A 14,123-nucleotide genomic window follows, 5' to 3' on the forward strand; every position below is an offset into this window, starting at 1 on the left:
CCCACAGGCCATCCGGCGGTTCGAAGAGTGCTGTGAGGCCCAGCAGCACTGGAAGCAGTTCCACCACATGTGCTACTGGGAGCTGATGTGGTGCTTCACCTACAAGGGCCAGTGGAAGATGGCTTACTTCTACGCAGACCTGCTCAGCAAGGAGAACTCCTGGTCCAAGGTGGGTTGACACCATGTGTTGGGGGAACAGGGAGACCAGAAGACCAGCTTAGACTGGCCATGAGACCCCAGGCCAGGACCACACCCCTAACTGAACACAGACATCTCAGCTAAAATTTAAGCAGAACCACAAATTCTATTAGACCTCAGGGTTGGAAGGGGCTAAAGACCACAGAAAACAGGGGACATTTAGAACTACAAGGTATCAAGATTTTTAGCCACAATGGACAGAAGTGTCACTCATATGGTCTGCGCGAGTGCTGCCCAGCAGAACTTTCTGTTACAGTGAAAACATTCTATGCTGTCCAATGTGGGAGCCCCTAGTCACATGTGCACGCCAAGCTCTTGAAATGTGCCTGCTGTAACTGGGAAACTGGATGTTTTCAATTTTATTCTATTTTAATTAATTTAAATGTAAAAAGTCACATGGAGCTAGTGGACATGTTACCTGACTATGCAGGTGTAAACGCAAAGGCTTATTGGTTCATATAACTGAAAATTCTAGGCACATCTGATTTCAGGTTGGGCTGAATCCAGGAATTCTAATTCTGTCATTTGGGTTTATTTTTTCCGGCTGGGACTGTGCTCTTCTCTGTGACTTCTTCATTGCACAGGCAGGTTCTCTCTATGTGCCAGCAGGGTGGCTATGGGCTGCCTGCTCCTATATCATCTCTCCCATTTGGTTTCAACCCAAGTCCCATGATAGAGCCTCATTGGTCTGCATAGATCACAGGCCAGTGCCTGGAAACAGGGGTGGGAAGACCCCTCATGGATTAGAAGTAGGAGAGGGGTGATTCCCTAGAAGAAAAATGAGGTGATGCCCCAGAATAAGTGTTGTTGGGAGTGAGCATTAAGGAGATGCCATGGAGGCAAAACAAAACAGATGCTCAGCATAAATGCTTATCGTTCAATTAAGTTCAGTCACTCAGTTGTGTCTGACTCTTTGCAACCCCATGGACCGCAGCACGCCAGGCTTCCCTGTCCATCACCACCAACTCCTGGTAGCTTGCTCAAACTCATGTCCATCGAGTTGGTGATGCCATCCAACCATCTCATCCTCTGTCGTCCCCTTCTCCTGCCTTCAATCTTTCCCAGCATCAGGGTCTTTTTCAACGAGTCAGTTCTTCACATCAGGTGGCCAAAGTATTATCATGGTAAGTGGTGAAATAAGTATAAGCCATTATCACCATAGAGTAATGATAGCACAGAATTCTGAACTAAGAGTCTTAGAATCATCTACATCATCCGAGAACATCCTCTATTGTGAAATCCATAGCACGTATGTCTCAGTGACCCTGATTTTCTCATCTTTTGCCCACCTCTGCATGAAAGCCCCTCTTCAGTCACCCTGCCTAGGGCCCAAACTGAAAGGGACTCTCTGGCTCAGGGCTGGCTTCCCTTGTGGCTCAGACGGTAAAGAATCTGCCTGCCAGTGCAGGAGACCTGGATTCAATCCCTGGGTTGCGAAGATCCCCTAGAGAAGGGAATGCCAACCCACTCCAGTATTGTTGCCTGGAGAGTTCCATGGACAGAGGAGCCTCGTGGACTACAGTCCGTGGGGTTACAAAGAGTCGGACACAACAGTGACTTTCACTTTCACTGGCTCAGGGCAGGCAGGGCCGGGAGGAGGAGTGGGCTTTCACTGAGCTCTGACTGTGTGCCCAGCGCTTGTCCTTTCCTCCACATTACACCCAGCGAGGTAGATGTTATCTGCATCAGGTACATGAGAGACACCGAGGCTAAGAGAGGCTGAGAGACTTCCCTGGGCCACACAGCAGTTGGTGACACACACAGGATCTGAAGACAGTTTTGTGTGACTCCAAGGCCTCTGCTTTTCCCTTGCTCCTCAATTCCCCTGAGTAGGCCCCGCTTGCCCCAAGACCCCCTTGCTGTTGAAGGCACTTCCTCAGGCCCAGCCTCTGTGGGCTCAGCATTCGTCCCTCATCCCTCGCCCTCCCAACAAAGCCTCCGGGAACCTTTTTAAAGTGATCTGGAAGCCTTCTTGTGAAGTGGGGCACAAGGAAGAAGAGACCTAAGGTGGCCACACAGCTGCTGTGAGGAGCAGAGGGAGGGCCAGGCCTCCACGTGTCAGCAAGTCTGGCTGTGAATTGGCTCAGTCTTCAGCTCTGTGGCTTTGGAGTAGTCAGCCCCCCTCTCTCTGCAATGCTTTTCTCAAAAGGGTTTCCTGTGAAAGTAGGTAGGGGTTGTGGCACCTCGAGTTCTGGGGCCTCATTCATCCCTAATTTCCGCTGCCCCGTGTGCCGGCCCTCTGCTGTGTCTGCCTGCGCTAAGCCGGCTCATCCCTGTGGGTCCATCCCCTAGCGCTTGCAGCCAGAAAGCAGGTGGTGACAACTGTGTGCTCAGTGATGTAATGGGGAAATCTTGGAGGAGCTCAGAGGCAGCCCTGAGCAGCCCAGCTAGGAGAACAGGGAAGGCTTCTGAAAAAGGAGTTGTCTCAACTGAGAGTCTTGAAGGACGAGGAATTAGGGCGGCAGAAGGACACCCCAGGCCAGGAGAACTGAGGGGCACAGACTGGGAAGCTCAGGGCTGCCAGGAGGTCCTGTTTCACCAGGTGAAGCGCTTGTGGGTGGGAATGCAGGGGGACTGTGGAGGGATCGTCCCCCTCTAAGCCACACACTGAAGCTTCTTGGGGACAAGAACTGTCTGCCTGCACAGAAGCTAGTTGAATAATCCAGCAAAATAAATATGTGGAATCAATAGGCAAACAGGTAACTCTGGGAGACAGGACTCCCCCTCAGCAGCATGGCCCCATAACATCCCTTAGTGACTTGGATGCCCGTGGCTCTCACCACGCTAGGTCACTGCATCCATCCTAATTCCTGTTGACTCAGTCCGGGCAGGGGGCAGGGCTGGGGCAGAAGCTCTGAGAGGAAGCCCGCAGATAAGTCTGGCAGAGAAGGGACAGCACAGGCAGGGGCCTGAGGTGAGTTTAGGGAGTGATGGGGAAGAGTGGCCCGGAGGAGGAGCCAGAGAAGCAGGTCTCCAGGGCCGTGAGTGGCTGTCTGGGCTTTAGCCTAACAGTGGGGGAGCCCTTGTTGCCTGTGGCTTGTATTTGTGCTTGTAGAAATCTGTCCTGCAGTCACGGGGCACCCTCACATGCCAGTCCTATTCTAGGGCGGGTCATCTACAACTGAACAAAGTAAAGACTTCGAAGCTCGTGTTCTAGTGGGGAGAGAGACAGGAAACATAGATGATGTGCAGTGTAAGAGAACGTCAGGTTCTGGTTAAGTGCGATAAAGAAAAATCAGGCAAGTTGTGGGTGCAGGATGTGGAGAACAGTGTGGTCAGGAGGGGCCTGCCTGAGAAGACATCAGAATGGAGTGAAGGAGCAAGCCAGGCTGACATCTCCCTGAAGAATGTTCCAGGCCTGGTAGATGTTAGGACAGGTGTAAAAGGAAGCTGAAGCCATGAGTTGATACATTCTGCAAACAGCTCAGAGGAGGCCAGTGTGGCTAGAGTGAGGGGGCACCAGTGGAGAAGAAGCTGGAGGGGAAATTGAGGGGAGGCTGCATCAGGCCTCGCAGTCCATGACAGGGAATGTGGACGTTCTCCCTAACTGTGATGGGATATCGTGAGTCAAAGAGGGACTGCGGTGACCTCATTTTAAAAGGTCCGCATGGCGGTGGTGTGGAGAATGGCTGGTGGGGGGCAGGAGTGGGAACAGGACCTCAGTGAGGAGACCACATGGACTAGGGCAGTAGGAAGACCACCCTGGAGGCCTGGAGTGGGGATACGGTGTGGGGTGATAGGGCCAGGCCAGTGGGACTCAAGAGCTCTGTGGGAGGAAAGTCCTGAGCGCTTGGTGGCTCAGTACTGGGGCCAGGGAGAGGGAGCAGGCACAGTGATACCAAGAGGTTAAAGACGGGTTGGGGAACAGATATCACTGAGGGGAGGGAGCATCTTCTCAGCACACCCCGCAAAGACCAGGTTTTCCTCATGTTGTGAAGGGCAGACTGGAACTGGGAGCAGCCCTGAGTTTCAGCGTGGATGGGGCTCCCAGGTGGAGGTTGCTTTCCACTTCCTCCTAAGACTAGACTCCAGGATGCCTTTCCCTCCTCTACCTGCTGTACTTTGCTGGGTAGCAGCCCCAGGTGGCAGGAGCTGTGGTTCAAGACTCGACCACTGGAGGGCAGCACAGAGCCAGGCTCCTCTGGCATTGAACTTCAGGCAAAGGGGAGCGGCTTTCAGGGATAGATCTCTGAGATGGGGGTGAGGTTGGGGCTCTGCAAACCATCCCTTTCTTGTCAGTGGATCCAGTGGGTAGGCCCTTGAAGCCACACAAATCTGGGGCCCCTCCCAGCTCTGCCCCTAGCAGCCCTGTCGTCCCAGGAAGCATTGTCTTTGCGATCAAGTGACATTTGTAAAGTGCCTGGTACACAGCAAGGCAGTCTTACCAAGGGACCCTGAGCTGAGCCCCAACCCAGGTCTCTGCCCTTCCTGGCCTCACACGTTGTGTGTATTCCGTGCTTTATGCTACCCACTCATTTGTATCCCGCTTACACGCATCTCTGCCCTCCCTTTGATCAGGATGCTCCCCTTGCGTGGCAGGTCCTTTTTCTCTTTCTGTGAATCTTCCTATTGGCCTTCAAGGGCCCGGTGTGAAGTGGCTGCTTCCCTTTGATCTTCCCTGAAGCCCCTGCTGCCCCGTCTTTGCATCTCCACCCTGTCCTCAGCATCGCCTGCTTTAGTCTGCCCAGTTGCTTCAAAGTGGAGAGGTCAGGTGCTTAGACATGGCCCTTCATGGATGTAACTCCTAGGTCATGTCCTCAAGTTGTTTCTGTTTCCTCACCCAGTTTCTCCCCTGCGGGTTGGGGATAATATAATACTATGCTGGTCCGTAGTGAGGTTCCAGTGAGGTATTTGTGCCAGTTTAGGACTGTGATTTGGAGGGCAGGTTGCTCATTGCTCTGCCTCACACAGGCCACCTACATCTACATGAAGGCCGCCTACCTCAGCATGTTTGGGAAGGAGGACTACAAACCGTTCGGAGATGACGAAGTGGAGCTGTTTAGGTGGGTCCAGCCATTGCATTCCATTGTCGGTCTCAGCCAGGCTCTGCCCACAGCCACCCTGAGCAGCGGGAGGTGAGGGGGTTGTCATCCCCTGGGCCCTGAACCCCCAGCCCTCCCCAGTCCTCCCCCCACCCCACGCCTGTCGTTGTCTCCCACCCCCACCTACTCTTGCTGCTGCTGTTGGATCCCTTTGAATCTGTTCAGGTTTTCTTTCACAAACGTGGTTTTGTCAGCATCATTCCCACTGTGCCTCTTTCATCCAGAGTGTAGCACAGATGTGGACACAGGTCCAGAGAGGTTCCTTCTGCCGAGTTAACCTGATTACACTCAGAAAAGCAGAGTTGGAATAACGTAAGCAGGATTAAGTCTAGCCTATGCCATTTGTTCCTGTCATCTGGGACAGTTTCAGCATCTATAAAATGGGAATAACAAACTCAGCTGTGCAGGGTTGTTTTGCAAATCAAATAGAGAACAGATTTAAAGAGTCTGCAGTAGGGCCTGGAGCCAATCAATGGTGACTGTTTTTATTCTTCCCTGCACTGCTGTGTTTGCCTTCAGCGAAGGGCCTAGAGCAGGACTCAGCCACGGCAGGCTGAAGAGGGAGCCCCAGGCTTTCCCCCAGTCCCGGTGAGGGTTGGCCCCCACTTGCAGATATGGAAGTGAGTGTGACCATTGCTTCCTGGGCCGTCAGTCACAGGATGCTGTGTGACTTAGTCTCTGCATCTTACATAATTTTTCTAGAAGATCTGTGAGGGGAAGAGTGTGGGGAAATAAGAGTTATTTTTCCTCCATCCTTCTAGATTCTTGGCTGAGACCCTCATAATAAGATTACTGGGAAAGCAAACAGAAATTTAATAACTCCTGTATGGGAGGGGCCCAGGAAAACTGAGTTGACTCTCTGAAATGGCCCAAGCTGTTACCTTAAGTGCCATCTCTGGCTAAAGCAAAAAAGAAGATTTAGTTGGATGGGGAGCCAGTTATGGGAGGTTTTCAGATAAAAAAGAAGGTATATGGTTGTTATGCAGATTTTAGTCTCCGCCTTCTTCATTGATAAGTTTTTAGAGATTTAGTCTTTCTCCTCTTTCTGGTCCAGAGAAAGACATCCTTACACATGGACATTTCCCTTGTAAATGTCTTACAAAAAGGTTAAATTCTACTAGATTTTCAGAGCATTTTGTGTGTTTGCTGTTTTCTTAAAAATGATCAGCCTAAAATAACCGTTATGCCAAAGATGCATATTTGGGGGTAGCAACTTCTCCTTTTCATATCATTGTCTCCATTTTAGGGATGAGAAAGCAGGCCCAGACAGGTTCCACAGTGAATAAGTGGCAGAGGTGCTTGGTGGGGACCTCACAACTAGGTCCAGCTGTTTCCTGGGCCTGGATGGCTCAGGTCACAGCCATACCCCCATGATTGTGGCAGAAGTTCAGGGCAAGGCAGGGCTGGGTGGATGGGGCCCCAGATGGGGCCCCAGATGTAGTCTTGCTCAGCTGCATGCCACATTTTACTCTACCCTGGGAAACAGCTGAGGAGGCCGCAGCTCACATGGCCAGAGTTTATGAAAGGTTTGTGCTGTGTGCTCTTGGGCAGGTCCTTCCCTTTATGAGTTTTAATCTCCTCTGTGAAACTAGGGTCAGACTTCTGCTGGGCCCTCAGGAAATGGGGGCTGGGAGTAGAGAGGGACGATTGCAAGGCAGAGCAGGCCTGAGGGGTGGTGGTCATGTACAGCCTCACCTCCAGCTACTGGTGCAGAGGAGCCTGCCGAGCCACAGGAAGTGGTCAGATCTTGCGGCAGGGCGTACGACATTAGGCCGTAGCCGCAGGCTATGAATCCAACACTCTCATCATATAGATGGGGAAAATGAGGTCCAGAGAGGGGTCAAGCAGAGGCTGGATAGGTTGGGGACTCAGTTCTAGCATTTTCTTGCCCTCTCTCCACCCTCCTTATCTCTTCCACAGAGCTGTGCCAGGCCTGAAACTCAAGATTGCTGGGAAATCTCTACCCACAGAGAAGTTTGCCATCCGGAAGTCCAGACGCTACCTCTCCCCTAAACCTATCTCATTGCCCATCCCTGCTCTGGTGGGTAGGAGGGTCTTGACTGGTCCTGCACTCATTTGGGATTGTGGGGGTTAGCTGAGGGTCAGGGATATAGCCAGTGACCCTGGAGGGCGTGGATGGAGGACAGAGACCTTCATGACCCCAGGGCCTGGAGAGGAGTTTACAAATCACCTGGCCCTGGGTGAGGGACACATGAGTCTGAGCCTACCTCAACCTCTGAGAAAGCACTGGTCTACTAGGGATGGGGGTGGGAAGACAGGTGAGCAGGCTGCAGATGCCTGAAAGCGGAAAACGCAGCGCTCCTAGATAGGCATCTCTCAGCTGTTTGTGTTGCCATCCTGTCTGTTTCCGTCTTGTCACATGATTTTAATTATTGTTTATACTGTTCCCCCATCACTGCCCCAAGCTTTTCTGAGGCTGGGACCTGTGTTACAGTCAACTCTGAAATAACAGTAATTGCTGGCATTGTTGCTGGGCACCTGCTGTGTTCAAAGCTCGTTACACCCATTGCCTATTGCCTCATCTGATCTTCATAAGCATCCTCTTAGGTGCTGGTGGCATCTCCATTTTACAGAAGGGGATGATAAGGCCTAACAGATAAGTAGGAAGATAAAATATAGATAAGATATAAGTAGAAAGATGAAATAACTTGTCCAGGTCCCATAGCTGATGAGTTAGAATCTGAACCCAGGCAGTATGGTTCTGGAGCCCATATTCTGAATCACAGTTATGATGACAATTCCATGCATGATCAGAGCAGGTTCTAGTTTGTTACGAGTCCTTGTTATTCAAATAATAAGGCAGCCAGAAAGGTAGGAAGGGTGCTGCTTCAGAGACCTGGCTCTGCTGTTCACTGTGTTACCTTGCATATAGGGTCCCCTTTCCCTTAAATGTAAATATCTACCTAGCCCATTTCATAGAGCAGGGATGAAAATCTGCTGATAAAAACTTATTAAATACTACAGAAATTAAAAAGTTCAATATTTGAGCTTATATCTTGAATATCTTTAAGTAAATTTTGAACTATTTTACAGTTCAAAATATACAATAAAGCTGTCATCAGATGGGGGCATATGTTGTAAGGAGGGGCAGGGAAAACACCTAACCAGATATTTAGGGGAAAATTTCCAAAACTGTAACCTGCAAGATGCTCTGTGTGCATAAAATTATTTCTGTGATTAAATACGTTTAGGGAAGACGGCCTGAACAAAGTTTATATACTGTAGACCTTCTTGGAGCCTTTATATGCTCATCTGCACGGTAGGTCTCCGAGAAGAAGCTTAAGGATGCAGATTTTCCGTTATTTAGCCACAGAACTCTTTTAGACGATGTAATGATTTAATAAGTACTTCTCAAAACTTAAAGTTCCTCCCTAGAACATAACAAAAACTATAAAAAGTCTTTCTAGACGTTTATGTATACAAGTCACTGTCATGTCCATTGCTTGGGTTTGATAGTTTAGGAAATGCTAATCTAAGCTAACAGAATTACTAGAATGAAAGTTTAGTATTCTGAGCTTCCTGGCAGTTAAGGCAAAGAAAGAAATCCTATGTTTCATAGATAGAAATTCAGGCCCACTGCCTTAGTGAAATAGGAGAGAAGGTAACTTGGTCTTAAGCCCCTGAAGAGCTTACGTCAACTATGATTCCTCTGGTACAGGAGGCCCTGTTAGCTGGAGCAAGGAAGATAACTCCCTGGAGAGTGCGGGGCATGACCTTGTTCTCAAAGGACGGGAAATTTGGACAGAGAGATTGGGAGAGTGCAGACTAGTGCCCTAGGGATCCAGGAACAGAAACGTAATTGAAAACTATATGAGAAGAGTGAGAATACGGGTCCATCTTAAATTCTCACAGGGGTAAGGAGAGATCTCAGTAAGTAAGAGTTAAGAATCCCCATCACTCCCTCAAGCCTACAGCTTCAAAGGCTGGGCTGAGACTTGTCATCGAAGATTAGAGCTAGGATGGCCTTTAGTGATCCTCATCTGCGCTATACATTTTATAGATGGAGAAACTTGAGGCCCCACTGGGGAGGAAACCCAGGACTGACTTGCTCCCCTGCCCCTAGGAAATGATGTACATTTGGAATGGCTACGCTGTGATTGGGAAGCAGCCGGAACTCACAGATGGGATCCTTGAGATTATCATCAAGGCTGAAGAGACGCTGGAAAAGGGCCCAGGTGACTACCCCCAGGCCCTTGAACTGGCCCGGCTGGGTCTGACCACAGGTCTTTACAGTTGGAGGTTCCCTCTACCCAAAATGTCCTTCCTCACTTCTCCACCCTGGTAATTGTCCTCTGCCTTCCTAGGCTGAGTTCCAGTGACAACTTCTCCAAGAAGCTGTCCCTTGTCCCCCAGGGAACATCAGGGCCTCTGCTGGGCTCCCATAAGCCCTGAGTTTCCTTGAGTCGGTCCTGATTTCACTGTATTGTCATTGTCTCAGTATCCGTCTTTCCTCCCCTGATGTGAGCTCCCTGAGGACGGGGGCCATGTGTGAGCCATCTCTGTGTCCCCAGGGCCCAGCACAGAGTCGGGGCTCCATGAGTAACTGTTGAGAAAATGAACAAAGCTGTCTTCCCTCACTCCCCTATTCTCAGAGAATGAGTACTCAGTGGATGATGAGTGCTTGGTGAAGCTGCTGAAAGGCCTGTGTCTGAAATATCTGGGCCGTGTCCAGGAGGCTGAGGAGAATTTCAGGAGCATCTCTGCCAAGTAAGTGCCTCTGGCTGCTCTCTCTCCAGATGGCCCCCTGGGCCTGGGGCTTCAGGGTAGCATTTTCTGGGTTTCTCTTTCCATATGCACACATGCACAGTGCCGACTCTGGCCGACTCCTACTTGCTTCACATGTACTGGTTTCTGTTTTGTGCGAGGACCCTTCTAGGCCGAGATCATTCAGACCTTGTCCTCCAGGGCCACCAGACTGTCCAGCGACAGGAGCCTGTCTGCAGTGTTTCCTGTGAATGGTGCCCCCTGGAGTTTGTAACTTAGGATCTCTGTCCTTGGGGAGTACAGATATTAGAGACAGCTATAACTTAATCTGGTATGGTGAGGGCTGTGCTAGAGGAAAGCAGAGAGGCCAGCAGGTGCCAGGAGGAGGGACCTAAACCAAATGCTAGACACCAGGAAAGGCTTTCCAGCAATGCCACTTTAACTGGCAAGTTTATCAGGCAGAGAAAAAGGAAAGAGGAGTTTTAAGTGGAGCAGGGAGATCATGTGCTAATGCCTGGACACGGGAGACACCTGAGGTCGGGTGACAGCAGTCAGTCCTTCCCTGCTTAGGTGAAGTCGTAAAGGGAAAGGGTTGCCGATGAAATAGAGGGTGGCGGTGGGGGGCAGGGTTGGGGACTGAGGTGGAGGTGGGCCTAGGACATGACGTGAACCATAGGTTGTCAGGGACTTGGGGCCCAGGGTGCAGAGGACTGGAAGGCTTTGCTGTGGTTAATTCTTTTTTTTTTTTAACAACATTTTGCTTCTGGTATGTTTTTCTTTCTTTTTTTTTTTTTTTTTCATTTATTTTTATTAGTTGGAGGCTAATTACTTTACAATATTGTAGTGGTTTTTGTCATACATTGACATGAATTAGCCATGGATTTACATGTATTCCCCATCCCGATCCCCCCTCCCACCTCCCTCTCGACCCGATCCCTCTGGGTCTTCCCAGTGCACCAGGTCCAAGCACTTGTCTCATGCATCCAACCTGGGCTAGTGATGTTTCACCCTAGATAATATACATGTTTCGATGCTGTTCTCTTGAAACATCCCACTCTTGCCTTCTCCCACAGAGTCCAAAAGTCTGTTCTATACATCTGTGTCTCTTTTTCTGTTTTGCATATAGGGTTATCGTTACCATCGTTCTAAATTCCATATATATGTGTTAGTATACTGTAATGGTCTTTATCTTTCTGGCTTACTTCACTCTGTATAATGGGCTCCAGTTTCATCCATCTCATTAGAACTGATTCAAATGAATTCTTTTTAATGGCTGTGTAATACTCCATGGTGTATATGTATGTGGTTAAGTCTTTCTAGGGCTAAATAGTGGGAACCTTCCAAGTTGGAATTCAGATCAGAAAACCCCATGAGACCATGAGTTGGATCCTCCCATTTGGGAGATGCTCAGGAGGAGTCTGGCAGACGTGCCCAAAGGATGGCTCAAAAGCAGAGCCTGTAAGCTGTGTTTTCTTCTGTCCTACAGTGAAAAGAGGATTAAATACGACCACTACTTGATCCCAAATGCCCTGCTGGAGCTGGCCCTGCTGTTTATGGAGCAAGGCAGAAATGAAGAGGCTGTCAAACTCTTGGAAACTGCCAAGTAAGGCTTGAATTGCCTTGGTCTGGCCTTTGTTCCCCATGAGCTCAGGGGAGGCAGAGGTGCCAGGCAGCAGTGTGAGAGGGTGCTGGCAAAGGCAATGTAGGCAGCCCAGAGGCTGGGCCCATGTCCCGGGGGAACCCAGCTTTCACCTGGTGTAGGGAGTCTTCTTCCTTAATTTACCAAAGAGGAACTGAAATCTCAAGACTCAATGACTGAGTTATCTGGGGTCACACCACAAGCTACAGGGCTGGTGTGAAGATGCAGTTCTCCTGCCTTCTAGCCCACAGATCTTGAAATCATTCCTTCACACTGGGCCCCAAAGGACCAACAGTGGTTCCAGAGGGCATGATAACAGATAATTCCTATTAAATTTAAGCCCAACTCTTTCTTTAAACAGAGATAGGGATTAGCCTTTAAAAGTATTCCTTGGCTAGTGGGTTCCCACAGCTCAGACTAAGGGAAAAATCACAACCTGGAGCAGCTTCACGTATCTGATTCTCTGGTCTCTTCCAGGCAAAACTATAAGAATTATTCCATGGAGTCAAGGACACATTTTCGAATCCAGGCAGCCACACTCCAAGCCAAGTCTTCCCTAGAAAAAGGCAACAGATCTATGGTCTCATCAATGTCCTTGTAGTTTTGTGCAGCAGTCCCAGGCTGGAAGACAGAATCAGCTGGACAGAACTCCTGGAAACATTTCAAAAAGAACCCCGCCCCCTGCCCTGCCTTTGGGGTCCACCGGTGCTCCAGTGGGATAGCACGACCTAGGTGTCTGTGCAGAGGTGAAGCCAGCATGTTCACCAGTGCGGCCAAGGGCTTCTGTCAAGGCCAGAGCAGGTGGAGCTCCCTGCCTGCCCTGTCACACATACGGGTACTTGTTTTTCACTGTGATGTTAAGAGAATGTATGAACAGTTTACATTTTCCTTAGAAATACACTGATGGAATCAAAGTTGGCTTTGGGGGAAGAAAAACCACCAACCAACCACCTGTATGTAAATCATTGTTAGACTTCAGTGAGGTCTCAGCTTCCAGGGCTGGAAGGACCCAAAAGAGGATCTGGATCTCAGGCTTCGAGATTTCTGAGGGCTAAACACAGAGGTTTCACACAATCCCACTACCTTACTTCTTACAGCCCCTTTGTAATTCTGCAATTGGAAAAAAAAAAAAAAGTCTTTTTAGTGAGATAATCTTGAGTCCATTTGTAGGAAAAAAACATCAATTCCCACTACCAAGGAATGGTGATATCGAGGCCTGAAGGAAAGGGAGCCCTTTCTGTGCCAAAGCCAAGAAATTTGGCAGGTAAAGTTTCTCAGACACTGGTCTGCTATACGCCAAACTGAAACCACTGGGAATGATTTATGAAAGATAAAAAATCTTCTATACTTCAGTACATTTATTTACTGATAGCATTTTTCTTAGTAACAGAATGGTTAGTCTGTTTATGTATGTTTTAGATTTTTCAGTTAAGAGAAAAGCTATATTTCAGTAATAAAACTTATACACTTCAGAGATCATGCAACATCTATTTCAGTAAAATACATTGTTGCTTGAATTCTTGGGCAGGGCAGAAAGTTTCAATCAGAAGCCATATGGCCCAAGCATGTTTTATTTAGACAGCTTAATGTTTTAAAATTTTCAGAATAATTTAACAAACATTTAAAAATGGGGAGACTTCACAAATAAATCTGGTTTCTGGCTTCTTACTTTAAAAATCTGGCAATACTGGGCCTCATTCTCACAAGGCAACAATCAGTTGGACCCGAGTAGAAACTCTTTTCAACGCTTATCCTTCTGGCCCCTAAAAGTGTCTAACTCAAACACACAAATGCAGCTTCTGTAAGGGAAGGACCACAGACAACTCTTCCAATCTTCCAGCCTGCTGTATTTAGCAAACACTTTTCAGCATATGCTAGGGACAGGGTGGTTTAATCTATTAATATACAATCAAGTTTCCTATGACTGATATTGAATGGAGTTATAGGTTTTAGGTAAAGCATGTTCTCATTAGGAAAAGACAGTCCAAAGATACTCTTCTGCACTTAGTGTACCGTCAGAAAGAAATGGTACCGAAAGAAAGATCTATCTTGTCAGAACTAGACAAAAGGATGCCTTCCACAAAGGGCAGGCTCTCTCTCTTCCACAGCCTGGGTGCTGGGAGCCCAGCCCAGCAGGGCAGGTGAAAGGGTTGAACTAGAGCTAGGCTGCTGAACAGGGTGGCCTCTTGGCCCCCTCACATATCAGAATGCTACCCATCACAGTATAAAAGCAGCACTGGTCACCGCACACCAAACATAAAATTGCCGTTTACAAAAACCTTTCATTTCAGTGTTCATTTTAGGTGTTTTTAAACTTTTTATGCCAGGGTGATTTCCTAGTTGTTGCTATTTCCTTCTGGGCTTCACGCATTAGCCCTCCAGCACCTTAACGTCTATCTGCTGCCCTGGCTGCAGTCTTGCTATCAGTTTTGTCTCCTTTATCCTACCTGCAGCTTGAGCTCCTCCCTCAAAAACATGCTTGTGAGGGAGGTCCCTGGCGGTCCAGTGGTTAGAACTTG

General features: G+C 48.8%; 1 protein-coding gene across 15 annotated transcripts in view; it reads left to right on the plus strand.

The window, feature by feature from the left end:
- The window catches only part of TTC39A (tetratricopeptide repeat domain 39A), a 49,921-nt gene extending 36,039 nt beyond the window's left edge, over window positions 1-13,882 (plus strand). For 12 of the 15 annotated variants that reach the window (XM_020907239.2, XM_020907243.2, XM_020907244.2 and 9 more), the window contains 7 exons: window positions 8-169; window positions 5,110-5,273; window positions 7,161-7,281; window positions 9,325-9,436; window positions 9,854-9,968; window positions 11,452-11,568; window positions 12,082-13,882. In XM_020907239.2, coding sequence (XP_020762898.1) covers window positions 8-169; window positions 5,110-5,273; window positions 7,161-7,281; window positions 9,325-9,436; window positions 9,854-9,968; window positions 11,452-11,568; window positions 12,082-12,205 — 915 coding nt within the window. In that variant the 3' untranslated portion in view covers window positions 12,206-13,882. The remainder of the gene's footprint in view (window positions 1-7; window positions 170-5,109; window positions 5,274-7,160; window positions 7,282-9,324; window positions 9,437-9,853; window positions 9,969-11,451; window positions 11,569-12,081) is intronic. The other 3 variants (XM_070468176.1, XM_020907240.2, XM_020907241.2) reach the window with 1 other exon arrangement.
- Window positions 13,883-14,123: the final 241 nt, after the last annotated feature.

Source organism: Odocoileus virginianus, chromosome 5 (assembly GCF_023699985.2).
Source record: "Odocoileus virginianus isolate 20LAN1187 ecotype Illinois chromosome 5, Ovbor_1.2, whole genome shotgun sequence".
In the NCBI taxonomy this organism is placed as follows: domain Eukaryota; kingdom Metazoa; phylum Chordata; class Mammalia; order Artiodactyla; family Cervidae; genus Odocoileus; species Odocoileus virginianus.